This window comes from Canis lupus, chromosome 30 (genome assembly GCF_011100685.1).
Source record: "Canis lupus familiaris isolate Mischka breed German Shepherd chromosome 30, alternate assembly UU_Cfam_GSD_1.0, whole genome shotgun sequence".
Taxonomy (NCBI): domain Eukaryota; kingdom Metazoa; phylum Chordata; class Mammalia; order Carnivora; family Canidae; genus Canis; species Canis lupus.
In genome coordinates this window covers 40,197,349-40,224,796 of record NC_049251.1, presented here as the reverse complement: position 1 = coordinate 40,224,796, position 27,448 = coordinate 40,197,349, and the positions used below count along the sequence as shown (strand labels likewise).

Sequence of the window (27,448 nt, the reverse complement as noted above, 5' to 3'; positions counted from 1 at the left end):
GCAGTTTGTTTACTATAGTTAAGAGTCTCTCATGGTTTTTCTCCCTCTCTGCTGACTTCCCATTCAGTTTTCCCTCCCTTCCCTATGATCCTCTGTCCTGTTTCCTATATTCCACATGAGTGAAACCACACGATAACCGTCTTTCTCTGATTGAGTCATTTCACTTAATACTCTCCAGTTCCATCCACGTTGATGCAAATGGTAAGTATCCCTTCAGAAGTCAAACTCTCCCTCTTCGCAGATGACAGGATACTTTATATGGAAACCCCAAAAGGCTCTACCTGAAAAGTGCTAGAACTCATATAGGATTTCAGCAACATGGCAGGATACAAAATCAATGCCCAGAAATCAGTGGCATTTCTATACACTAACAACGAGACTGAAGAAAGAGAGATTAAGGAATCGATCCCATTTACAGTTGCACCCAAAAGCATAGGATACCTAGGGATAAACGTAACCAAAGAGGTAAAGGGTCTCTACCCTAAAAACTACAGAACACTTCTGAAAGAAATTGAGGAAGACACAAAGAGATGGAAAAATATTCCATGCTCATGGATTGGAAGAGTTAATACTGTGACAATGTCCATGCTCCCCAGGGCAATGTACACGTTCATTGCAATCCCTATTAAAATACCATCAACATTTTCCACAGAGCTGGAACAAACAATCCTAAAATGTGTGTGGAATCAGAAAAGGCTCCGAATAGCCAGGGGAATAGTGAAAAAGAAAACCAGAGCCGGGGGCATCACAACGCCAGATTTCAGGTTGTACTGCCAAGCTGTGGTCATCAAGACAGTGTGGTCCTGGCACAAAACAGACACAGATCAATGGAACAGAATAGAGAACCCAGAAGTGGGCCCTCAACTCTATGGTCAACTAATCATCGACAAAGCAGGAAAGACCATGCACTGGAAAAAGGACAGTATCTTCAAGAAATTGGTGACTTTTAATATAATCAGCCCAAACGGGTAACTGGCAAATGTCTCCATTCTAGCACCAGGCAGGCCACTCACTAGAAGTGTTACATGTGTAGGTAGGCAGAGGTTCTGATTAATTAGGAAAGTCATTGTTCTCTTTTGGGGGAAAATCCCATATTTTTATTTGGTTCCATAGAATAAAGAGAGTAACTCCAAAATGGTATATTGTTGAAATGGTTAACATGATACCTCTTCATTTTATGAAAGGAACTGTATCTGTCACACGAAGAAAGACGATACAGCAGGTTGGATGCTTGTGTGACAGTTACGGACGAGCTGCCAACACGGGGACAGGAAGGCCTTCGGGCTGGCGTTTCTGCCGGGGGCAGCGACTCCATTCACAGGCGGGGAGTTTACCAAGTGGGTGTGACCTCGGACCTTCCGCCTTTGAGAAAAACAAAGACTGGAGTCAAGAATGTCTGAGCGGGAGTTAGGCCGCTCTGGAAGTCCTAAAGGCTGAAAGGCGCTCTGGAGAGCTGCCACTCTCTGCCCCCTCACCTGCGGGGGGTGCACACCTGGGGAAGCGCCCAGGTTTTGTTCGCAGGGAAATGTCCCAGGTGGGTACAGTGGGTACATTTCAGACGTGTTTGGTCAATTAACATTTAGGTTTTCTTACTAACTCATCAAATTACAGAAGACCTGGGCAACGCAGGCCACCTGCTGAAGCCGACTCTAGTTTCCAGACGCTTCGCTGTCCAGCTCAGTCACCGGTTTGGTCCCCCAGAAGGTTCGAGCCTCTGGGACAGTGCAGGGCTTGGCTTGTCTGCGGGGAAGCTGGGTGGGGAGGGTGGGCCACAGGGAGCCTTCCCTTCACCTGCCACGAGACACTCGGGCTGAGGGCTGGGATCTGTGGGGGCTCTCCAAGTGGAAAAGTCACTAACTAAAATGAATATGCCAAGGTGCTTATTCCCAATACGGTAATAGGCAGGCAGGCAGATAATCTGTCATTCGAGTTAATTTAATTATCAGACCGCATTTAATTATTCAATATAAAATGTAAATAAAGTGAAGGGCTGACAGCACATACTAATTATGTTCATTATAATAATTAAATGGGAAGGGATTTAGAAAGAGTCATGAAATTGCCATAAAATACAAGGAAGTTTTTGATTAAAACAACATTTTAATTAGAAACTGCAGCCCGATAGGAAACAGAGGATTGGTTCCATCAAGACGGGGGGATTGCATTTATTATCCAGGTTTCTCTTCTGAATCATCTTTGGTGTCAGGGGGGCTCAGTCCTTCCAGTTAATAGACTAAATGGTGGCAAATAAAAAGTGCCAATCCTTTATGCAGAGCAGCTACCTAATAAAACAGCCTCCAGCTGCAGCAGGAGTTCAAAATCTCTTGTCTTCTCAGACGCAAGCTGTTTCCCCAGGAGGAAATAAAGGATCCGCTGCGGACAAACAGGGCCTGCAAATTAACAGGACTTCTGACTAACGACACAGAAGCATTAGATGAATTGAGCATAATTTCTCCTCTGATTTAGAGAACGTGCCATCAGGTCAGATGCGTTCACCTTCATGAGAGCAGGAGAGAGGTGGGAGGGCGCGAGATGGACTGAGGCTGGAGGGCTGGGGGGCTGGGGGAGCCCGCTCCTGCCTGCGCTTCCCCTCCCTGTGAGCCGCACTCAGGTCCGCGTAGCGCGAGGCCCTGGACTAGACGGCGTGGGCCCCCCCCCCGGCCCCCCCAACCCCCCCAAGACTCCGCGAGCCTGTGACCAGAGCTGGGCCAGAGCTTAACGCCGCGTCCAGCACATGCCTGCAGCAAACACTCGACTAATCACTGGCTTTGGGGGGATTAGAGGGGGAATTTAATAAAACAAGTAGTAAAGACTGCAATAAGCAGTCAGCTTTGTACCGAAAAGTCCCCCGCTCTGCTGGGATATGGGCGGTTGCCGCGGGGGAGCTTGGGGCTGCTCCCCCAGCTGTGGGCTCGTCCCCTTGCTGCAGGGGACACAAGGCGGCTGGACTTGGCTCCACAGGGCAAGGCCCTGACGTCTCACCTGTGAGTCTGCTTACCAGGAGCTCCTCTAGTAAGTGGGGGCTCAGGGTTTGCTCCGCCTTTAGGGACGAGCTGTGATGGAGGCGGGCGGCCAGGAAGCCACCTGGTGCTGGGACAGGAGTGTCTGAACAACCACAAAATGGCTTGGAGTCCCCATGAGATCAGAATGCTGGTCTGTCTGTGGTTCTAATCTCAGCTTTTAAAACATCATGGACTCATGGAACCCGTGAGGGGGATCATCTAGAAGAATTTCACCTCTTTTTTAAAAAAAAAAAAAAACAACTTTTTTTTTTTATTGTGGTGAAATATATGTAACACAAAGCTAACGATTTTAAGCAGTTTTAAGCCTACAATTCAGTGGCACTAAGTACATCCATAATACCGGGCAACCATCACCACCATTTCCAGAACCTTTTCGTAGAGTCAAAAATGCTCAAGCCTCAAGAGGGAAAATGATTTATTTAAGGTCACACAGCTTGGGATGCCTGGGTGGGTCAGTGGGTTAAGCGTCTGATTCTTGATTTTGGTTCAGGTCAGGATGGCAGGGTCATGAGATCGAGCCCTGCGTCGGGCTCTGTGCTGGGCATGGAGCCTCCTTAGGATTCTCTCCCCCTCGCCTCCCCGCTCCGGGCTCCCTCCCTCCCTTGCGCAGGGGGCAGGGAAGACCATGCAGCTTGTGGCAGAGGTGGGGTTAGAACCCAGGCCTCCTATTTGCTAGATTGTGGTTGATTTTGTGTTCATAAAACACACTCATTCATACCTTCCCAGGATCTTTACAAGTTTCCCGAATAAGGCTCATAGACATGTCCCGGAGGCCTTCAGAGTTGCGGAACAGCAGCTTCTCCACGCACCGTCTCGGTAAACGGGCGTCATTTTCTAGACCCCAACCCCTGCCCAGGATACATATCAGGGATCACTGGTAGGTGAGGTCTGTGGCACGTGTGATTTTCTTAAGAACATGGGATGAAATGAAAAATACACCCAGTGGACCCAAGAGTTCTAGCAACATCAGGGGTCATGCTTACAAACAGCATCTCCATGAGGTGCAGTGTCTCTGTGTTTGACGGTTACTATAATTTCTATCAATTTCTGATTTCTCTTCTACTTCTTATCATAGTTTTTCTTCTCATAGATTGTCGGGACTTCATCAGTTGCCTCGGGCTGAAGTTTTATTGACTGCAATAAAAACTCAAGTCAGAAGTGGACGCCCAGTTCGGTCTCCGCTCCTTCTGGGAGGCAAGGTGTCAAGTCGGAGGACGTGGCTTTCTTCCCTTTCCTAATTTCTTCCTTACAGTGGGCTCAGCTCCCGACAACCATCTCCACGTGCCTCTCCTCTCCTGTCCCCGCGCGCCCGTCGCTGCTGTCACCCGGTCCCAGTCGGTTCTGCCACGCCGTCCCAATGCCAGTTCCCTCACCTCATTTCCCATTCAGGCAGGTGAGCCCACAGATACTCTGGCTTGATCCACCAGGGGGGATCGGTCTGGGATCTGGCTTCGGAGACAAACCCTCTGAACTCCCACACAACTCTGAGTGCAGGAAATTCATCGCAAAGGAACTGGCTTAAGCAAAAGGTCTCCAAGCATCCCCAGACGCGGATGTGCTGAATGAGCTGAATCTTGCCGAGGAACCGTAACGGCAAAATACTATCAGAGCCATAAATTACCTCTTCACAGGCACTGGAGAGCATCATGATACACGATGAACAACTGAAGTATAAAACAGGAAATTGTTCGGTAAACCATGGGCTGGCTACACAGGATAAAGCCATGCAGCCCATAAAAGTGATATTCATAACAGCGCGTGTCAGCTATGCCTCAATAAAAAGATCTTCACAGGGAAGGATTTTGATATACGGATGACGGATGACGCCTGACGTACGGCGGTTCAAGTGTCTGGGAGCAATACCCATTCAGTAGAAACCGTGCTTAGAATTCCGATCTGTCCCCAGGTTAGCGATGTGATACCTCCTGGCTCCCAGCCAGCACCACCCCTGCACCCCCGCACCCCACACTCCCCATCAGCTTCCAGTCAGCCACGGGATCACGCAGCAAAGCACTCATACGGTTAACCATGCTGTACCCGAAACTATTCGGGTTTTCCCTTTCGCTATGGTATTCAATGAATCACATGAAATAGTCAACACTTTACTATAAAATAGGCAGCTACAGGCTGTGCTAAAGGTAGGTGAGGTACGGCAATTGTGCTTTCCACTTAAGATATATTAAAAAATTTTTTTATTGGGAGCTCAATTTGCCAACATATAGCATAACACCCAGTGCTCATCCCGCCCAGTGCCCTCTCAGTGCCCGGCACCCAGTCCCCCCACCCCCCGCCCGCCTCCCCTTCCACCACCCCTTGTTCGTTTCCCAGAGTGAGGAGTCTCTCATGGTTTGTCTCCCTCACTGATATTTTCACTCATTTTCTCTCCTTTCCCCTTAAGATATTTTCAACTTATGATGGGTTTATTGGGACATAACCCCAGTGTAAGTAGAGGAAGACCTGTAAGGTTAAGTGTATAAAGTAGGACAGAAGTGTATGCACAGTATGAGCTTAGCTTTGTAAAACATTTATGGAGGGCTGGAGGTGTTTGAAATGGGTGAAGGTGATCATAAGGTACAAACTTCTGGTTATAAGATAAATAAATTTGGGGGATGTGACGTAGAACACGATGCTAGTACTGTATCATACATCTGAGAGTTGCTAAGATAGTAGATATTTTATTTTTTCCTATAGATTTTATTTACTTATTCATGAGAGACACAGAGAGAGAGAGAGAGAGAGAGAGAGAGAGACACACACAGGCAGAGGGAGAAGCAGGCTCCATGCAGGGAGCCCGACGCAGGACTTGATCCCAGGTCTCCAGGATCACAGCCTGGGCTGAAGGCAGCGCTAAACCGCTGAGCCACCCGGGTGGCCCTAATATAGTAAATCTTTAAAGTTCTTACCACAAGAAAAAAAATCCGTAGCTATGTGAAGTGATGGATATTAACTTACTCTGGTAATGATTTTGTACAACATGCATATATAAAATGATCAGTTTTCACACTAAAGCTAATACAGTGTTATATGCCAATTATGTCTCAATAAAAGTGGAAAAAATATTCATAGAAACAGGGCTGCAAGGGAACTTGAAAAAAAAGGTAACAGTGGCTATCTCGGATGGTGAGATCAGGAATAACTGTGATTCCGCCTTCTTCGCTATGCTTGCCTATCCTTTTCATGATGAGTAAGGAACAGTTTTGTAATGAGAAAAATAAAAACAAACTTCTAAAGGGAAATAAAATGCAATTTTGTAAGTTGAAGGGATACACATGAAGGAAAGAAAATCGCACGGGAGATTCCCTGCAGCTTTCCTTCCCTCGTGAGCCTGCCGGGCCTGGTCCATGGGAAGGACCAAGCCCCAGCACCTGTGGATGCCACCAAGGGGACAGCCCTGCCAGCATGCTCCCGAGGCCGGGGTGGAAAAGATCCACCTCCTGGCAACCGTGTCTGAAAATGGGGAACCTTTCCATGTATGACACTTGTTCCCGTATGGGTACACATTTTCTCTGTTTTAATCAGAGAAATCTTTCTAGAATAGACTGCGTGTTCTTCAGACTCCTTAAAAGGGGATGCGGAGAACATACATTTTGCCTCTCTGCTCATTCGGGGTCAGCACTGAGGACATCAAGACTCTTCTTGGAAATAAAATACAGCGTTTAGTGTTCTTCAAACCCAGATGACTGCAATTTCTGAGGTTTGGACCCTGCCTTATATTTTATTTCCTCTTTGTCCTTATTAGGTGGACGGTTTCAGCTTTTAGTGAGCAGCTTCTCACCTTGTGCTTGGCTCTGTCACCAGAACCAGCTCCTGTCCTTCTCCTGCCCTGGTCTAGTCTGCTGTAGGCGAGTAGACCTACTACGCACACTTCTTAGAGATTTGCCTAAAATCATACTTATTAAGCTTGGGGTGAGGCTTACGGGTTGTCCACGGCCTTTTTCTCAGCTATACTCTACAGTGAAGGTTGCAGAAGGCTTTAGATAAATGAGGCCATCAGGAGCTACTATTTGATATGTTAGTTATGCCATTACTCTGTTTTTAAAAATACAAGAGAAATAAAGTGCTATTATTATTATTATTATTATTATTATTTTACAAAATTGGTAACACCGTCTTCCCAACTTCTTAAAGCAGCAGAACCCTATTTACAAATGAAATCTTGCTTGGAAATCACATACTCCCAACAGTTACAAGCAAAAAGCAAAACTACTCCGGGTGACTCCAGGGGGAGCAGCCCAAGTTGGGGCCCCGTCCGAGGACAGCAACAGCCCCTGGGCACCGAGGCAGAAGCCAAGCACCAAGAGCAGCTTCGCAAAGCACCCGAGTGTGATGCTGTCGGCAAAGGGACCCAAGCTGAAGGCTGCAGTCTGCTCATCTACAACCAAGCCTGGGACGGCACATCGGAACCTACGTGGTAAGGGTACGATGCTTCTATGTAGGGACTATTTTACTTGACATATTTCCTGTTTTTAGCTCTAAGAGGAGGCCCTGGAGCTAAGCTGGTGCTGGCGGGGTCTCGTTAGATAGAACGGGTCAGAGACGCGTGGCCGGAGCCTGGCTAAAGGGCCTCCCAGGGACAGACGGGCTCTAGGCCGCCCTTCCTCACCAGGGACCTCACGGGCTCGGTGCCGAGGGGCCATCTCAGGAGCTGCCGGGGGCTCTTACCTGGTTGTCCGGGTGGTTGACGGTGAAGTAGCCCACACAGACGATGACCTCATGAAGGAGGCTTTCGCAGGACGCCTGGCTGCAGTGGCCCAGGAGAGAGCTGGCGATGTGTCGGAATGCAAGCGACAGGCCCTCCGCCCCTACGATAGACTGAGGAAGACAGGGGCCGTTAGAACTGCCAGGGGGGCCGCGCAGAGCACCCGGCGAGGCCACACCCTGCGCACTTCCTGCACGGTCTGGAAAGGCATAGGAAGCTTCTAGAGCGCGAAGTTCGACAGTTCATTTTGGGGCTTCTCGCTGTAATAAATGACCATAATAAAGAGAACGTTTAACCCGAAAGGAGACACGGAGAAATACCGTCACCACGTGGACACGACACTGCCACCTAGAGCAGGGTTATTCATTCCATGTGTAACAAGTAAGTTCTTTTCATTGTGCAAATAATCTCGCTGCAGAAAACCTGGAAAAATATTAAAAATACTACAATCCTCCTGTGAACCCACCATTTAGCTAACTTCTAATACTTTTTTTTTTCTCCCGAGGGAGAAAATGCTTTCTTGAACACACGGATAAAAATACAATCCTAATTATTTACTTATGTTTGCAGAGGAAAGCAATGGAACAAGCGGCCCTGGAGCCCAGCGCTCCCTAATGTTGCAGCGGCGTCCCCCGGAGGCAAGCCAGGACGGCTGCCCCGGCTCCTGGGGTCGCCCCTGCAGACGGGCCGTGGCCTGGGAGGGGGTCGGGGCGTCTGCGCAGCCCGAGCCCCTTTAGTGAACATGTCAAAGGGCAGAGCGGCGGGAGGCGGAGGGCGGAGGCGAGGCCCGCGGGGTGCCGGGAAGCCCTGGAAGGCGAGGCCCGGGCTTGAGCGGGCCCCACGGCTGCGGCCGGGAGTGGGGCGGCCGGGCCGTGCCCCGTCCTCAGGCCAACGTTCTCCAAGCCCCGGGAGGCCTCCGAGCTTCATTCCTTTAAATCAAGGGGCGACGCCTCCTGGCTCAGCCGCTGTGGTCAGCGAGTCCAGCGGCGACCCGGGCCCTGCCCGGCCTTCCCCGGGAGGAGCGGGCAAGGGGCGCCTAAGGCCGAATATAGAAATTAAACCAGTTTTTCAAGGAAACCATATTTCCTGTTTAGCCAGAATCAATTGCCAAGGCAGTCAGGGCACTGATTCGTCTCCTGAGACCCCTGCGACTGCGAGGCCTGTCACGGCGGTGCGACGTGCACACCCGGCCCCGAGGCCCGAGCCAGACTCCGCTGAGGCCCGGCCTGACCAGCCGCCGTGACATCCGTGCGGAACCGGCCGGGGAGACAGCCGGCGGCGAAGCCCTGTCGCCCCACGTGGGGCTCGCACAGGAAACACGCGCACGGCCCACGGCTCTGCAGAGGGCGGCCGGGCCACGCCGCACCAGAAGGTACCCTTCGGAATCAACATCTGCAAAGGAGTTCGGGAGGATGAAGTAAAGTCTTCGCCCACTTCCCGGCGGGCCCGCTGCGTGCCAGCCCGCCCCGGCGCCTCTCCAGGACCCCACGGATCCTCCCTGTGACGCAGATGAGAAGCTGAATCCACATGCCTCGTCTCAGGGCACAGACATGGTAGCGTAACGGCCCAAAGTCTCAGCAGACTGACTCCAGACCCAAAGGTGTGGCGGCGATGCCCACTACAGCCTGCGTTCTTGTGACGCACCGGTCAGCGCGCCGTACGTCATCTTATTTAACTCCTTAGCAGGTCAGACTATTTATCTCATTTCAGTTTTATGCTTCGGTCCTTGGATCCTCTCAGGCAATTCATAAATTGTCTCCCAGATTTTTCTGAGGTCAGATCCGTGCTGTACCTAAAATCTGTTTTCCTTTTATAAACAGTTCCTAAAATCTCACTTATGACATGTAAGCTGTTCTGATGAACTGCAACATGAGCTTCTCTGACCATATTTCCCAAAATAGTGCATTCCTCCCAAACTCACCGTTGTTTTATGATGCAAATCCCGTATCTCTGTACTGTATTTACACGCTGCATCAGAGGTCCACCTACATCAGTGACGTCCGTGTGGATGTTTTACTTTACCAGACACAGTGTGGTGGTTCAACAAATGCCTATAAATCTTTGCTAGTCCTCCCACGAGAGGTGGGGCCCACGCCTTCTCCCCTCGAATCTGGAAGGCTGATGACTGATTTAACCAGAATTACGGTTGATATGCAGCTATATGACTTGTAAGCAAAGTCAGAAAAAGCCATGCAATTTGTTTCTTTTGGAACACTTGTTTTCTGGCAGCTCCCTCTCAGGACACTCACTTAGAACCAGACACTATGATGTTTTAAGCCCACGTCACACAGAAGAAGCCCTAGTTAGGGACCTTGGCGGGCCTCATCTGTAAGTCATCCCAGGGATCAAACAGGAGATGGATGGAGCCTCAAGAAGATTCTAGCTCCCAGCTACTGTGTCAACCTGCCCCTCCGTCCCCCCACTTGTTATCTGAGGCTTTTGATTAAAGCCCGGCATCGTGGAGCAGTGAGAAGCCACCCATACGGTGGTGAGCTCTGAAGTCTGGGCCCATAGAATCTGTGACTGTAATAAAGTGATTACTGTCTACTAAGTTGTTTTTTTTTTTTTTTTAATGCATATAAGTAACTGGAACAATAAGGTGATCCTTGGTAGATGTGTTAAAGGCCACGATGCTAGAAGTTCTGGGCATTTGGGTGCCTACACAGGCTGATGAGCAGTAAGGAAAGAACATGCTGGGCCTTGAGTATGGAAAGGATGGCAGCCAGGGAGGAGGTCCCCGCAGGCTTTCCGGGCCCACACACCAGTTAGGGGAAAGAGTACCTGGGAATAATGCCTGGGGAGAGAATGAGAAACTGTTATGGCCAAACTAAGATAAAAGGAGACCGGAGAGTCAGAGAGAGGTTAAGAAAAGAAGAAACAAATAGGAAAGAAAGACTTAGAGCTGCAGGAAGGACAGGGAGGAAAGGGGCAAAGGAAGAGGAGAGGCGCCAGGAAGCAGCCGCGGAAAGACAGCCTACCTGGAGGCCGGGCCTTTGGTTCTCGCTCGACCACTCTCGAGTCACCCCGGTGTTTCCCCTGCTGTTTTTGACAAACGTGGCTCAAGTGGGGAGCACACTGCAGGCTGGATATGTCAAGGAGCTAGGGAGGAGAAAGCTCGGCCTTTACGTTAGTTTGCCATGAAGGGCTCCAGAGATAAGATTTTGATTTTTCTGACATTATTGGCTATTGAGCCTAAAGGCCCCGAAGGGAGCGGGGCTGCCTAGACTTCAGCGTAAGCCTCCTGAGTGAGACGGAATGGGCTGCGGTGCGTGGAGGGTGCGCGGAGCACAGGGACGTGACCTGGGCAACCTGACATTCAAGAGTGTCGCTGATGGAGGCGGCTGACTTCGTGCAGGTGCTTCGTTTACGATGCGGGGGCGGGGCGCCCTGCAGCCACATCAATCCTCGTCAGAAGACCTAGAACACTAGAAGCTCACAGATAGTCTTAGATATTTTCTTTCCACGATCCCTGGCAACAGAGGAAATCACTCTACTTGGACGAGCTGATGGGGAGACTGCTGGTCTCCGTGTTCTGAAGACAAAAACTCACTGTCTCCTGATTTCCAAGCTGTTTCTGCACTGAAAGCAATGGGCTTGGGTCTTCGTAAAACACAGACGTTCTGTTCAACCCAGAGGCGAGAACCACTGGCATTTTCTGCAGCAGCCACCCCGTTTGAGGCGTGCGATAAACTCTCAGAACTTTACAGCCTATGCAGTTACCACTGAAGGCTGGTTCAAATGGTCTGCAAGCTGAAATGCGTTAACGCTAAAGAGGTTTCTGTTCTTGTGATGGATAAACTAACTCTGCAAAGTTGAGAGATATCGAATCCAATGATACAACTTACTCATTAATTTTCTGTTGTGAACACAATGACAGGAAGACAAGAATTCCACATCTGTCATCAGCTACAAAACAAGCATTTCTTCTATCTGGGAATGGCTAGGAGAACACCATTTTCATACATTTATATCTCTATAACCTTCTTCCCTCTGAGCAAAGCAATTCATCTAAATTATGGGTTCATCATCTGCCAAGTTTGTTCCTTTTTTAATGAAATTGCTTGACAGTTAATAAACTGAAAGAGAAAGTCTACTCCTTGGGGCTTGCTCTGTTCCAGAGGTTCAGTGTTTTTGAAAATTAAATTTCCTACATGGAAAAAAATCTATTTCTAAGCTGACAGTCTGGTGTTATAGCATAAAGCAATTTTTCTTTCTTCAGCTATAAAAACTGAATAATGGACACAAATCAGTTAAATCAGCCACAGAAAGTCCTATCAATCAAAACAATTTATCTAGTTTTGGTTCTGTTTATGTAAGAAACCATGATTTTCCTTAATGTTTCAAAGTTGATGGGATAATAATGCCTTTCTATAAAGTAACCAAGACAAGATTTATTAGTAGCAGAATGGCACAGGGCTTGGGGTCAGAACATCATAGGTACTAGTCCCGGCAAAGCCACGTGTAACCCTGGGCAAACTACTTTAACTGTCAGCATTTCCGTCTGTAAAATGGGTGTAATATTTTGCAGGACTATCATGACGCATATGTGGAGCACCTAATACAGTTCCCAGGAGACAGAAGCTTAATAAATGGTAGGTATTGTGATTTCTTCTTCTTTTTTTTTTTTTTTGTAGTTTATTCCTTATGTCCCAACCCAGGAGAGAAACAGCACAGCTTTATCTGTACTAAAATATTAACTCTTGGTTGGTTGACACCAACCCTGAGCAATGCTAGGTACCTGGAAAGCGGGCAGATCAAGGGCTGCAAAGCTGTTGAAGAACTGTAGGCTCTGAACGGCCACCCGCACCGTGTTGGGAGTGTAGGTGTCCTTGGGGCTGGCAGTGCCGGGGTCCGAGACGGTGCCGTGGAGGAGGACGCAGTAGAGCATGTGCAGGACTCCGGCCAGGTCCGTGGCCTGGAGAGCGGCGGTCAGTCCCGTGGGATCCTGGCGATTACTGTCGAATATGCCGCACGACCTGACAAAGAAACGTTCAGCTGCTTAGACGGCGTCTCCCGAGGGATGTTAGAGGTAAATGGAGTGAGCGGAGCAGGCCTTAGAGGGCGACCAGCCGAGCTGCGGGGGAGGGAACGAGACACCTCGGGGGGGGGGGGGGGCGCGGCCGCCTCCCTGCACCCCTGGGCGGTGAGCACCTGTGGCTGGCCCCCTCCTTCCCTGAGGCCTAGCAGGTGCTCCTCGTTTAGATTCCGGGGCTGGACACACGGACAGAGCCCAGGAGACCTCCAGGGATCGGGGTAGAGACACCAGAGCTTCCCGCCCGGATCCGCGACGGGGACCTTGAGGGGTGGCGGGGACGCGGGGGGCCCGCAGGCCTCAGGAGCGCGGTTCCACCGCCAGGGGCCTGGGGGGTCCTGGGGGTCCCGGAGTGAAGGCAGCAGGGCCCCCACCCGGGCCCCACGCAGCCCCGCGGCCGGAGCCCGCAGCTGTGCCAACGCGGCCGCCACGCTCTGCCCCCCCGTTCTTCCCTGAAACTGAACCCTGATTTCTCTGAGCAACGACCTCTCTCTTTTTTGGGACTTAGATTCACTTTGCCGCCCGGGGTTCATCGCTGGCTCCAGGCGCGGCTCTCCGGCTCTCCGCGCCCAGGGGAGGAGGCCGGGCAGGTGCCGGCGCCCGGCAGGGACGAGCCAGCGGCCGAGGCCCCTCCAGGCGGGGGCGGCCCGGGGGCTGCAGGCGAGGGCCCACACCTGGCCGCTCCCCCAGGAAGACAAGGGACAGGTCCCTGCTCTGTGTCCTCCTTTCCGGTACTCTTCCCTACGTTTGTTTTAAGATTTTATTTATTTATGCATGAGAGACGCAGAGAGACAGAGACAGAGACAGAGACAGACACACAGAGAGAGGGGCAGAGACGCAGGCAGAGGGAGCAGCAGGCTCCATGCAGGGAGCCCGATGTGGGGCTCGATCCCGGGTCTCCAGGGTCATGCCCTGGGCCAAAGGCAGGGGCCAAATCGTTGAGCCACCTGGGGATCCCCAATCTTTCTAGACGTTTAAATGACATGAATTCACTGCTATTACTTCTTCAAAAGAGTAAGTGCAAATAAAAAAAAGTGAAGGTCATCAGACTGTTTCCTTCTTCCTCTCTCCATCTCATCCCATTATTTAGAAAAATACTAATCACAAACTATATAACAGCACAATCTAGGATACTTTGCTATATTCTCCTGATGAAATAAAAATATTGATTCAGAAAAATGAATTAAATAACCATTCAATAACTTAAATGTGTAAATGGTTCAAAATGGATACAATAGTGCTTCATAGAAAAGACCACTTTTTTCCAAATTTTTATTTAAATCCTAGTTAACACACAGTGCAGTAATACTGGCTTCAGGAGAATTCAGTGACTCATCACTTACATACCACACCCAGTGCTTCCCACAAGTATGCTCCTTAATCCCCATCCGCCATCCAACTCCTTCTCCATCACCAGTTTGTTCTCTATTGTTAAGAGTCTCTTATGGTTTGTTTCCCTTTCTTTTAACCCCTCCCATAGGTTCATCGTTTTTGTTTTTACTTAAATACTATATGAGTGAAATCACATGGTATTTGTCTTTCTCTGACTTATTTCCCTTATAGCATCATATACTGTAGCTCCATCCACATCACGGCGCATGGCAAGACTACATTCTTTCTGATGGCTGAGCAATACTCCGGGGTGCGTATACACCGTAGCGTCTTTATCCATATTCATCAGTCTAAGGACGATTGCACCCTTTCCATAGTGTGCCCACTGTTGAGAATGCTATCAACATCGGGGAGTATGTACCCTTCAAATCAGTATTTCTGTATCCTCTGGGTAAATACCTAGTAGTCCAATTACTGGACCGTTGGGTAGTTGTATCTTTCACTTTTGGAGGAATCTCCATACTGTTCTCCAGGGTGGCCACACCAGTTTGCATTCCCACCAACAACGCAAGAGGGTCACACCCCTTTTTCTGCATCCTTGCCAACGCCTGTTTTTTCTTGTGTTGTTAATTTTAACCATTCTGACAGGTGCGAGGTGGTATCTCACTGTGGTTTTGATTTGCGTTTCCCTGATGATGAGTGATGTGGAGCATGTTTTCATGTGTTTGTTAGCCGTCTGGATGTGTTCTTTGGAAAAACGTCTATTCAAGTCTTCTCCCCATTTTTTGACTAAATTATTTTTTGGGGTGTTGAGTTTGATAATTTCTTTATAGATTTTGGATACTAGCCCTTTAACCAATATGTCATTTGCAAATATCTTCTCCTATTGTATACTAGGCTGCCTTTTAGCTAATTAAGACTATTAATTTTAAAGTGAGCCCATAGAATCCACAGGACCAAGGGGAAGGCAGAGGGCTTGTCTAGTGCATTTGGCTTGCACAGAACTAATGTAGACCTGAAAGGACTTTAGGCAATGTTTACTTTTGATTTAGTCTGAAATACAGATAATTTGTCCATGAACAGGGCACTGGCTCCTGTTGTTCTTAACTGCCAGTTACAATCACTTTAAGCCCAAATGTTTATAATAAAAATGTAAAAGGCCTCATTCATATCAGACATAAGTTACAAAACTTTCTTTTAAAAATACATGGAAGATATGAAAACTCAGATCTGAAATTTTATATATTACATACATTCTGATATCTCAATTTTACTGAATTTTAAAGTGTTTTTGTTTGTTCTCTAGAACTAGAGATCTTAGTGTATATCAAGTTCTGTTCATTAAAAGCCAGATTCAATTAGGAAAAACTCTAAGTGGACCATCAGTACTCCTGCACAGGACCTGAAAACCCTACCCTGCCTTAAAGGAAAGTACAGATGTGTGAAAAAAGCAGTGATTTCTGTGGGCCTGAATCAATTGCCATCCATTCCATCTTCGGTATTTTATAAACCACGTACATACCAGGTTTTAGTTGGCCCCAAAAAGCAGCAGTAACAGTCCCAGATACTATAGGCCTTTTTCCCCTTTGTTCCTGGCTGGTTTTCTCTCTTTTGCCTCGCCCCCATTTTTCTGGCTTGGTAACATCAACCTTGGTCTCCTTCAGTGCCAGTGATCTTCTAGACTGCTCTATCTTGGATTTGGGTTCTGTTTGTTTCTTCAGGTCTGAAATCCCCAGGTATCCTGAGAGAACTTTCCATTTCAGTCAATGGGCTGCACACTGTTGGGAGTGGGTGGGATTAAGCCACTGTCTCTCCCAGGGATGGATGTAAACTTTACTGTTTAAAAAGTGAATTGTGGGATCCCTGGGTGGCGCAGCAGTTTGGCGCCTGCCTTTGGCCCAGGGCGCGATCCTGGAGACCCAGGATCGAATCCCACGTCCGGCTCCCTGCATGGAGCCTGCTTCTCCCTCTGCCTGTGTCTCTGCCTCTCTCTTTCTCTCTCTCTCTCTCTGTGACTATCATAAATAAATAAATAAAAATTAAAAAAAAATAGAAAAAATAAAAAGTGAATTGTTGTTTTAGAGGTAGTGCAGTGTGGGGCTGACCTACAACCAGCGGTATCGTTCATCAGGCGAGCACCAGGTGAGCACCAGGGTCATGATGATCATCATCTGTCAGATACTCTCCATTTGAAAAGCCAAAGTACCTGTGCTCCATGAAGTGACCACTGTGACGTGTGCAGCCAAGGAGGACTGGGCCCCTGTCCTAGATAGCCTACATAGGGGCAGACACGTGTATCAGGTCCTCCTGCTGATGGAACATCACAAGCTAGTGGCTCAGAGCAATACACATTTATTCTCTTAGAGTTTGCGAGGTCAGAATCCAAAGTAAGTCTCACTGGGCTAAAATCAGGCGTTCAGAGCTGTGTTCCTTCTAGAGGCTGCAGGAGAGAATTTCTTTCCTTGCCTTTCACAGCTACTGGACTACAAATGCGTTCCGTGGCCCGGGGCCCCTTCTCCATCTTCAGTCAGCAGCAGAGCACCAGCGAGTCCCTCTAATGCTCACTTTCCCGCTTCCCTCTCTCACTTACAAGGAACTCTGTATTACATTGGGCCCACCTGGATAAACCAGGATGATCTTTCCCATCTCAAGATCCTTAATTTATGCAAAATCTCTTTTGCCATGTGAGATAACACATTTACAGTTTTTGGGGATTAGGGTATAGATATCTTTGGCAGGGCACTATTCTTTTCCCCAAATTTTTGTGTTAAAATATATATATAGTAAAATTTACCATCTTATTTTAGGTGTGCAGTTTGTTGGTAATAAATATATTCATAATAATGTGAAACCTCACCATCAACCCTCCCCATAACTCTTACATCATGTAAAACTGAAACTCTATGCCCATTAAACAATACCTCCCCACTCCCCCTTCTGCTGGCAACCAACATGCTACTTTCTGTCTCTATGACTAAGTACTTCACGTAAGTGGAATCATCACAGAAGATTTAGTTTTTTGGGATTGGCTTATTTAACTTAGCATAAAGTCTCCTCAAAGTTTAACCATGATATAGAATATTTAACCATTTCCCTATTTTTAAGGCTGAATAATACTTCATGGTATGTATACACCACTTTTTATGTATCCAGTCATCCACTGATGAACACTTGGGTTGCTTCTGTTTTTGCTACTGTAAATAATGCTTCTATGAACTCAGGCATACAAATACTTCTTTAAAATGCTGTTTCCAATTCTTTCAGATATATACTCAGAAGTGGAATTGTTAGATCATGGGACGCCTAGGTGGCTCAGCGGTTGAGTGTCTGCCTTCAGCTCAGGGCCTAACCCCCGGGTCCCAGGATTGAGTCCCGTATCGGGCTCCCTGCATGGAGCCTGCTTCTCCCTCTGTTTGTGTATCTGCCTCTCTCTCTCTGTGTGTCTCATGAATAAATAAGTAAATAACTAAAATCTTAAAAAAAAAAAAAAAGGAATTGTTGGATCATATGGTAATTCTATTTCTAATTTTTTGAGGAACTGCCATGTTTTCCATAGCAGCTATATCATTTACATTCACACCAATAATACACAAGTGTTCAAATTTCTCCACATCCTCACCAACACTTGCTATTGTCTTTCTGATAGTAGCCATCCTAATGGATATGAGGTGGTATTTAAAAACTATAGTTTTTATTTGCATTTCCCTACTGCCAGTAATGTTAAACTTCATTTCATGGGCTTATTGAGCATTTGTGTATTTTCTTTGGAGAAATGCCTATTTAAGTATTTTGCCCATTTTTAAAATTTAAATTTAATTAACATATAATTTACTATTGGTTGCAGAGGTAGATATCAGTAACTCATCAGTTGTATATAATACCCAGTGCTCTTGACATCACATGCCCTCCTTAATGTCCATCACCCATCCACCCACTTCCCCTCCAGTGACCCTCAGTTTGTTTCCTATGATTAAGTCTCTTACAGTTTGTCTCCCTCACTGATTTCATCTTGTTTTATTTTTTCCTTTCTTCCCCTATGATCTTCTGTTTTGTTTCTTAATTCCACATATGAGTGAGATCATAATTGTGTTTCTCTGATGGACTTATTTCACCCAGCATAATACCCTCTAGTTCCATCCATGCCATTGCAAATGGCAAGATTTCTTTTTTTTTTTTTTTTTTTTTTGATGACTGAGTAGTAGTCCGTCCTGAGCCACAGGCAGATGCTCAACTGCTGAGCCACCCACATCTTCTTTATCCACTCATCTGTCGATGGACATCTGGGCTCTTTCCATAGTTTGGCTGTTGTGGACATTGCTACTATTAACACTGGGGTGCAGGGGTCCCTTCATATCACTACATTTGTATCTTTGGTTGCCTAGTTTTTAATAGTGTTTTTGTTTTTGTTGTTGAGTTTTAGGAGTTTTCCATGGTTTCTGGATATTAATTCCTTATCAGATATATAATTTGCAAATATTTTATCCTATTCTCCAGGTTGCCTTTTTACTGTGTTGATACTGTCTTTTGACATATAAATTTAAAACATTTTCATGAAATCCAATTTGTCTACTTTTTCTTTTACTGCCTATGTCTCAGTGTCCTATCCAAGAAATCTTTGCCAAATCCCACATCCTGAAGCTTCTGCTCTCTTATCTGCTGAGTTTATTAGTTTTAGGTCTTTGAGTCATTTTAAGTCATGGTGTTTGAAAGTGTCCTTCATCCTTTTGCATGTGGATGTTCAGTTTCCCCAGCACCACTTGTTGAAGAGATTGTCCTTTCCCATCCAATGGTCTTGGTACCCTTGTCAAAAATCATTTGTCCATATATGTGAGGGTTTATTTCTGGGCTCTCTATTTTGTTCCATTGTTACACATGTCTGTCTGTCAGTATCACACTGTTTTGATTATTATGGCTTTGAAGTAAGTTTTGAAGTCAGGAAATGTGAGTCCTCCAGCTTTGTTCTTCTTTTTAAAGATTGTTTGGTCTATTTGGGGTCCCTTCAGATTCCATATAAATTTTAGGATCAGCTTTTTTATTTCTGCAAAAAAAAAAGTCTTAGAGATTTTGTTAGAGATTATATAAAATATACAGACTGTGTTGGGGAGTAATGACTTCTCAACAATACTGTCTTCCAATCCATGAATATGGAATGTGTTTCCATTTATTTATACCTTCTTTAATTTCTTTTGGCAAGGTTTTGTACTTTTCACTGTATTAGGCTTTCACTTTTTTGGTTAAACTAATTCATAAGTTTTTATTTCTTTGATGCTATTGTGAATGGACTAATTTTCATAATTTCCTTTTTGAGATTGTTCATTGTTAATGTATAAAAATGCAACTGCTTTTTCTGCCCTGGCTTTATATTCTCCTATTTTGCCAAATTCGTTTATTAGTTTTAACAGGTTTTTCTTTCTTTTTTTTTTTGGTGTGAAATCTTTAGTGTTTTCTACATATAAGATCATATCATTTACAAACTGAGATAATTCTTTACTACTTCACTTCTGATTTGGATGCCTTTTATTTCCTTTTGTTGCCTAATTGCTTTGGCTAGAAATTCCAGTACTATGTTGAATAGAAGTGGGCATCCTTGCCTTGTTCCTGATCTTAGAGGAAAGCTTCTAGTCTTTAACCATCACTATGATGTTTCCTGTGGGTTTTTTATATATGATTTTTATTATGTGGAGGTACTGTCTTTCTATTCCAAGCTTTTTGAGTGCCATTAAAAATTATTTTAAAGATTTTATTTATTTGGGGGGCAGTGTGTGTGTGCATGAGCAGGAGTGGTGGCAAAGGAGAAAGAGAGAATCTCTCAAGCAGACTGCACGCTGATCATGGAGCCCAGTGTGGGACTCGATCTTACAACCCTGAGATCATAACCTGAGCCAAAAGCAAGAGTCAGACGCTTAACTGAAAGAGCCATCCAGGTGCCCCAAGTGTTTTTATAACAAAAGAGTGTTTGAATTTTGTCAAATGCTTTTTTCTGTATCAACTGAGATGATCATGCATTTTTGTTTCCATCATTCTGTTAGTGTGGTCTAATTACAATGACTGATGTTCATGCGTTGAACCCTTTTTGGATTCCAGGAATAAATACCACTTGTCATGATGTATAATCCTTTCACTAGGCTGCTACATTTGGTTTGGTAGTTTTGTTGAGCATTTTTATATCAATGTTCATAAGGGATATCAGTCTGTGATTTTCTCTCTTTGTAGTGTCTTTGTCTGGCTTTGGTTTCAGGGTAATGCTGGCCTCAAAGAATGAGTTACAAAGTGTTCTCTTTCCTTCAATTTTTTTGGAAAAAACTTGAGAAAGATTGGTGTTAGTTCTTTAAATATTTGGTAGAATTCACTACTGAAGCCATCAGCTCCAGGGCTTTCCTTGAACATTTTTGATTACTGATTCAATCTCCTTACTAATTATATAGGTCTATACAGATTTTCTATTTTTTTCTGATTTAGTCTTGGTAGGTATTTTGTTTCTAGAAACTTATCCACTTCATCTAGGTTATCCAATTTGTTGGCATATATTGTTAATAGCACTCTCTTATAATCCTTTTTTATTTCTGTGGAATCCATAGTAATATTTCCACTTTCATAACTTCTCTTTTAAAAAAATATTTTATTTATTTATTTATTTATTCATGAGAGACACAGAGAGAGGCACAGACACAGGCAGAGGGAGGAGCAGGCTCCATGCAGGGAGCCTGATGTGGGACTCGATCCCGGGACCCTAGGACCATGCCCTGGGCTGAAGGCAGGCACCAAACTGCTGAGCCACCCAGGTGCCCCCCACTTTCATATCTTTTCTTCCCTCACCTTTATTCAGGTATAACTGACAAAATTATAACTTATTCAAAGTGTACAACATGATGATTTGATAAATGGATTCACTGAGGGGATCCCTGGGTGGCACAGTGGTTTGGCACCTGCCTTCGGCCCAGGGCGCAATCCTGGGGACCCGGGATGGAGTCCCACGTCGGGCTCCCGGTGCATGGAGCCTGCTTCTCCCTCTGCCTATGACTCTGCCTCTCTCTCTCTCTGTGACTATCATAAATAAAAAAAAATAAAAAAAAAATGGATTCACTGAAATGATTCTCACAGTAAAGGTAAGACATCCATTACTTTACATGGTTATCTTTTTTTTTTTTTGGTGGTAGAATGCTTAAAGTTTATGCTCTCAGTACAATTCAAGTATACGATCTTATATTATAACTACAGAAAACATAGAAGATTTCAAGAATCTGAGTGTGATCCTTGTGCAGGGGCCGGCTAATCTTCTCTGTATTGTTCCAGTTTTAGTGTATGTGCTGTCAGAACGAGTGCCCCATTTTCATTTCTGAGTTTAGTAATTTGAGTCTTTTCTCTTTTTCACTTCATCTGGTTTAAGGTTTGTCAATGCTGTGGCTCTTTTCAAAGAACTCAAACTTTGGTTTCATTGATTTTTCTCTAGTGTTATTTTATTCTCTATTTCGTTGATCCCTGCTATAATCTTTATTTTCTTCCTTCTGCTAGCTTTGAATTTAGTTTGTTCTTTTTTCTCTAGATGCTTAAGTTGTATAGTTAGGTTGTTGATTTATTTCTTATTTTTCAATGTAAATGTTTACAGTTGTATACTTCCTCCTTAGCAGTGATTTTACTGTGTCTTATAAGTTTTAATATGCTGTGTTTTCATTTTCATCTTTAAGTATTTTCTAGTTTTCCTTGTGAGTTTTTCTTCAATCCATTTGTTGTTTAAGAATGTGTTGTTTAATTTCCACAAATTTGTGGATATTTCAATTTTACTTCTGTTATTAATTTCTACCTTTGTCCTGTTATGGTTGGAGAAGATACTTTGTCTTTTTAAATCTCCTGAGACTTCATCTTCAGCCTAACAGACAGTCTATCCTGGAACATATCCCAAGTATACTTGAGAAGAATGTGTATTTTATTTTTGTTGGGTAGTGTTCAGGAGAGGCATTTTTTCTGCCCACCACAATAGGACTAGTTACTCACGATTCATTCATTTATTCAATAAATATTTGTTGAAGACCTATTCTATGACAAGCACTACTCAAAGCACTAGGATTCAGCAGTAAAATCTATGCCCTTTACCTGATAAAGCTTACATTTTAGTGTAGGAAGACATAAGGAAAAAATACACAATATATGTAATATGTAGTATGTCAGGTGTGCAAAGTGCTACAGAGAGCACGGGACATGGCCAGGGATAAAGAAGTAGGTCAATGTGTAATACTATTTTATACGGAGTGGTTGGGAAGCTCTTTCTAAGGTGTTAAGTAAGCAGAGTTCTACAGAAAGTGAGGAAGGAAGCCATGAGGATATCTGAGACCAGGCTGTTTTAGATAGAAAAGCAGCGAGTCTCAAGTCCTGGAGTCAGGAACATGCAGGACATATTCAAGAAACAGCAAGGCCACTGTGGCTCTAGCAGATTGAGTGAGTGGAAGAACAATAGGAGATGAGGTCAGAGAGGTAAGGAAGATCAGATAGGGTCTTACAGAGCACTGTAAGGACATTATGGATCTCACTGAATGAGAATGAAAGCCATTGTAAGGTTCTGGGCAGAGGAGTGACGTATCTGACTTTGGCTTAAAGATAATCACTATAGCTAATTGGTTGAAAAGCTTTTAGAAGAGCCAAGGCAGAAGCAGGGAGGCCAATTAGGAGGCTGTTTGAATTATTCAAGACGAGATCATGGTGGATGAATTAGGCTGGTAGCTATGAATGTGGTGAGAAGTGCAGGAAAGCCAACAGGGTTTCCTAATAGATTGGATGTAGGTGTGAGAGAAAGAAGAGTAAAAAAAAAATGGCTCGGTGGATTCTGACCTGAATAACAGGAAGAATGTGGCTACCATTTACAGAAATGGGGAAAGCAGGGCAGCCTGGGTGGCTCAGCGGCTTAGTGCCACATTCGGCCCAGGGTGTGATCCTGGAGACCTGGGATCGAATCTCAAGTCGGGCTCCCTGCATGGAGCCTGCTTCCCCTCCGCCTGTGTCTCTGCCTCTCTTTCTCTCTCTCTCTTCTCTCTCTCTCTCTCTCTGTCTCTAATGAATAAATAAGATCTTAAAAAAAAAAAAAAAAAGAAATGGGGAAAGCAGTGGATAGAGCATGTCTTGGGAGGAAAACCAGGAGTTCAGCTTTAAGCTTGCTGAATTCAAGATGCTTATTAGACCTCTAAGTGGAGATAATGAATTGGAAATTGGATAAAATGAGCTTACCAAGGTTAGCTATTTTTGTCAGTTTTGTCTCTAGGGCTTAGAACAGTGGTCTGACACATAGCCACACAATGAACATTTGTGAATGACTGATTAAATAAACAAGTCTAAGGTCAGAAGAGTGGTTGGGCTTGAGGTATATGGGAGTCATCAACACGTATGTACACGGTATTTAAAGTCAGGAGCTCATCCAGTAAGTGAACACAGATAGTGGTTTGAGGATTGAATCTTGGGATATGTAAACATTTAAAAGTTGGGGAGATAAGAAAACAGCAAAGGAAACTAAAACAGAGGAACCCATGGGGTAGGAGGAAGATGTGGTGTCTTAGAAGCAAAGTGAAGATAGCTTCAAGAGAAAGGAAGTAATTATTAAAAAAGTTTAAAAAATAAATGAGAACTGAAAAAAGGATGGAATTTATAGAAATGAATGTTATATCCTATTTTTAGATTTTTATAAAAACTAATCGTATATGTTTATAACAAGAAGAAGCTATGTGATGGGGGCTGGGATACAGCTCACAGTGATAAGCTGGGGAAGAAGGCTTAGCAAATTACCTGCCTAACAGTTCAAACCAGTAGAGAGTTGTTTATCAATGAATACAACTCAATTTTGGCTGAATTAATAGGAGCACAATGTACATAGCCAGAAAAGTTTAGTCCTGCTCCACTACCCTGGAAGTACTGGGTCCAGCAATGGTACCATACTACATTCAGGACACTTTTGTACCAGAAAGTTCTCTAGGAAAGTGACTTATGTGGTATAAGTATTTGGGAACAGTGTCATCTGAGGAATATTTGAAGGATTTGGAAATTCACCTCAGAACTAGAGGCTGTAAGTCATTTTCAAACTGAAGAAGTGTTATGTTGTTACTTATGACCCTAGAGAAGAGACATTATCTGAAAGCAGGTATTAGATAAACTCATGAAAATCTTTCCAACAATTAGGACATTCCAAAGTTCAATGGGATTTTGGGGAGGTATTATATTCTTCCCTATTCTGGAAAAAGTGGGGGATCACACCCATCCAAGTGGCAGAGGGTACTCAAACGTCAGCTGGGCATGGAACACAATGATGTCTAAGATTCTGTTCAGTCCTAGGATGTTATAATAGCTGCGAATCTACTTTGAAAATTACACCCTCCTGTGCGTGCGTGCACGTGCGCGCACACACACACACACACACACACACACACACACACGCCCTATAGGTTGTTTAATGCAGATCTAATTGTGAGCCCCACCGAAGGGAATGTGGATGGCTTGGTGCAGATGTGAGAGGAAGAGAAAACTGAAGGTGGGAAAGATGTGTGTGTGAGCATTTAGGATATCTGGACATTTGGTTAGAGAAGAGAAAAAAAAATAGGGACGGTTAAAGAGTAAGATTATCAAGTAGGGTGAGGCTGGCTAATACTTGGGAGGATTCCCAAAGTGCCTGATGATGAGTTTCAGCTGAACTGCTGAAAAGGGGGACTTCTGAGAAGCAGCCTTTCTGGGAGGAGAAGTAATAGATGATGAGAAGAGATGGACATTCTTGCTGTTTAGAATCAACAACCTGGAAGAGGCTGGAGAAAGAGGAAGGCCGGGACACCCATGGGAACAGGAGGGAGAGGGTGAGGCACTAAGAAGAAACCGGGTTCTGGCAGAGGCCTGAATGGAGGCCTGAATGGAGGCCCAAGAAAGTGGCAGCTGCAGAGGTGACGGCCTCAACCACAGGTGGAGGGAAGGAAGGGCAGGGAGGAGCTGGGAGGGGAGGATGCGGCTCTGGGTGGCTGGCGACAGGCTCCAGTTCTGCAGCTCGGACCCGCGGGCTAGGGCTGCTGTCCCAACAGGCCTCTCCGGCAGGACGTTTCCGATCTCCTAACTCCAGCTTCCTCATAGTCACCGTAAGCAGGAGGGCCTTGTGCTGATTTTGGCTAAGCTTGCGCATGTTTTGGCTTCCCCTATCTTCAGAATTTGGCAGATAGGCTGCAGGAGCCCTGCCCGGGGCCCTGCCGTGTGGCCAAGCGAAGGCAATTGCTTCTGCTGGGTGAGCAACTGAGAGGCAAAACGGTCGTATCGGGGCTGCGTGAGGACAGCAGTGCCCTCCTGACGGATCTTTGCTGCTTCCAGCCTTGCACCTCCAATCTATTCCTCACAGAGGAAACCTAATATTTTTACTTTTTAAGTAATCAGATCTTGCCACCCTCTGGCTTAATATCCTCGAGTGGCTTCCCGTCACACACAGAGTAAAACCCCAGCTTCTTCTCTCTCTCCCTTTCTCAGGCACAGTGCCGAGCACGCAGTACAAGTTGAACTGTAGCGATGACACGGTCATCGTTCCGTCCCTATGAGTCAACTAAGGCTTTATTATAAGCAGGGGTGGATCTTTCGAAACCTCTAAACTAGCAATTGATACAGAAACAGCCCAGAAGTTCCTGCTCTTGTATTCTTCTCACTCTAGAGCTGAAGCGTGTGGCAATCAGTCTTCCGTATCACTCTGGAGGCTGCCCTGCTCCCTTGGCAGGTGTGGGCAGGGTTGGTGGAAGGAACCTCACAAGGAGCTCTCAGCCCGGGACACATAACAGGTACTCAACAAATGGTCCTTCCTTTATGCTTAACTTGCTGAAGCTTCTTATATTTACTTCATTCCCTGACTCCCAATCTCAGAAAGTCTTTTGTCGAAGGGCAGTGGCTAATGACTACAACTGGTTTACAAGTTAACGGAAGTGATGTCAAGAGACAGGGTGACAACACCAAGTATGAGACCGCACAGAGAAAAGAAGACAGATGAGAACAGGATATTGGAAACACATTTATCTTCAGGGTAGGCTGGAACGCGGCAGATCTATTTTTCAAACACAACCACAGCAATATTTCTAGTCCTATATGCTCTTCTGGGGCCTCAGGTTCCCCGTGAAGAGGAGGGGTCTCTTTCTCCTCCTTTGAAGTCCGGGTTTTGGGGGGGTGTTGTGACTGTCTTGATGAACAGAATGCAGGGGAAGTCATGCTGCATAACTTCTGAGGCCAGCTCATAAAAGGTGATACGGTTTCTCCCTGGGTCTTCGCCAAGATGCTCCTTCTTGGAACCTGCCACCAGGCTGTGAGGAAGCCCAAATTAGCATCTGCAGAGTGACCAGATGGAAAGGTCCTCAGCTAAGAGCCACACGAACCATAGACATTTGTGAATAAGCATTCAGACGACTGATTTCCACTTCTAGCCTTCCAACTTCAAACCTTCTTCTATCTGAGGCCTGGATATTGGGGAACAAAGATAAGCTGTTTTCTATGTATCTGGACAAAATTCCTGACACAGAGAGTCTGTGAGATTAATAGATGGCTTTTTTTTTTTAAGATTTTATTTTTTTAATGTAATCTCTACCTCCAATGCAGGGGTTGAACTCACAACCCTGAGGTCAAGAGTCGCATGCTCTACCACTGGGCCACCCAGGCACCCCAAAAGATGGTTGTTTTATGCTGCTAGGTTCCGGAGTGACTTGTTATCTAGCCACTGGTACGAAGAGAAGAAAAGCGAAGGAGAATATGTGGAAGGGTGAGAACACAGAAGTTCGGGGAGAAGGGCAGAAGTAGAATAGTCCGTATGCTGCCCAAGAGCAACCGGAACTGGTTTAATAGGTCACGGGAGGAAAACAGGTCATGAGAGACTGTTCTAAGCATTAAAGCTTATCAATGACACAATAGGTTCCCTTAGTAAGTAACGAGGTCCCTGTCAGAAGAGAGATTCAAATACAGACCAGCTGGGGCTACAGAAGAGATTCACACATGGACAGAAGACTGGATTAAGGTAACGTTAGGGTTCCTTCCAGTCAACAAGACGTGACAACAGGTTGGGTCTGGGGAGCAGGGAAGAGGGATGAGACGGAGATGACTGCGTCTGGAGTCTGAAGATCATATATAAAGAGGACTTAAGAAAATTCCTTCCTGTTCCCTTTCACCTCTTGCCCAGGTGAGTGTTCGTGGTCCCTCCCACCTTCCATCTCCTGTCTAACATGTTCTCCATCAGGTAATGTTCCAAAATATGCTTCTCAGCACGTCACTTTCCTGATCAAGGCTCCTGATGACACCGCTGCCACCACACCTCAGCAAGTCACCGTATGGAGTTCACGCAGTATTTTTACATCTGTTGTCTCAGTCGAACCTCCTAGCAACCTG

At 45.6% G+C, this 27,448-nt stretch overlaps 1 protein-coding gene and 1 non-coding gene across 10 annotated transcripts in view; both read right to left on the bottom strand.

The window, feature by feature from the left end:
- Positions 1-27,448, bottom strand: part of SCAPER (S-phase cyclin A associated protein in the ER) — a 432,460-nt gene that overhangs the window by 24,075 nt on the left and 380,937 nt on the right. For 7 of the 9 annotated variants that reach the window (XM_038581073.1, XM_038581077.1, XM_038581076.1 and 4 more), the window contains 2 exons: positions 12,461-12,698; positions 7,686-7,835 (listed from right to left, as the gene is read on the bottom strand). In XM_038581073.1, the coding sequence (XP_038437001.1) occupies positions 7,686-7,835; positions 12,461-12,698 (388 nt within the window). Of the gene's footprint in view, positions 1-1,227; positions 1,363-4,544; positions 4,688-7,685; positions 7,836-12,460; positions 12,699-27,448 lie in introns of those variants that run through there. The other 2 variants (XM_038581079.1, XM_038581080.1) reach the window with 2 other exon arrangements.
- LOC119866970 lies at positions 21,304-21,409 on the bottom strand. The gene has a single exon (XR_005381920.1). It is a non-coding gene; the product is annotated as a U6 spliceosomal RNA (small nuclear RNA).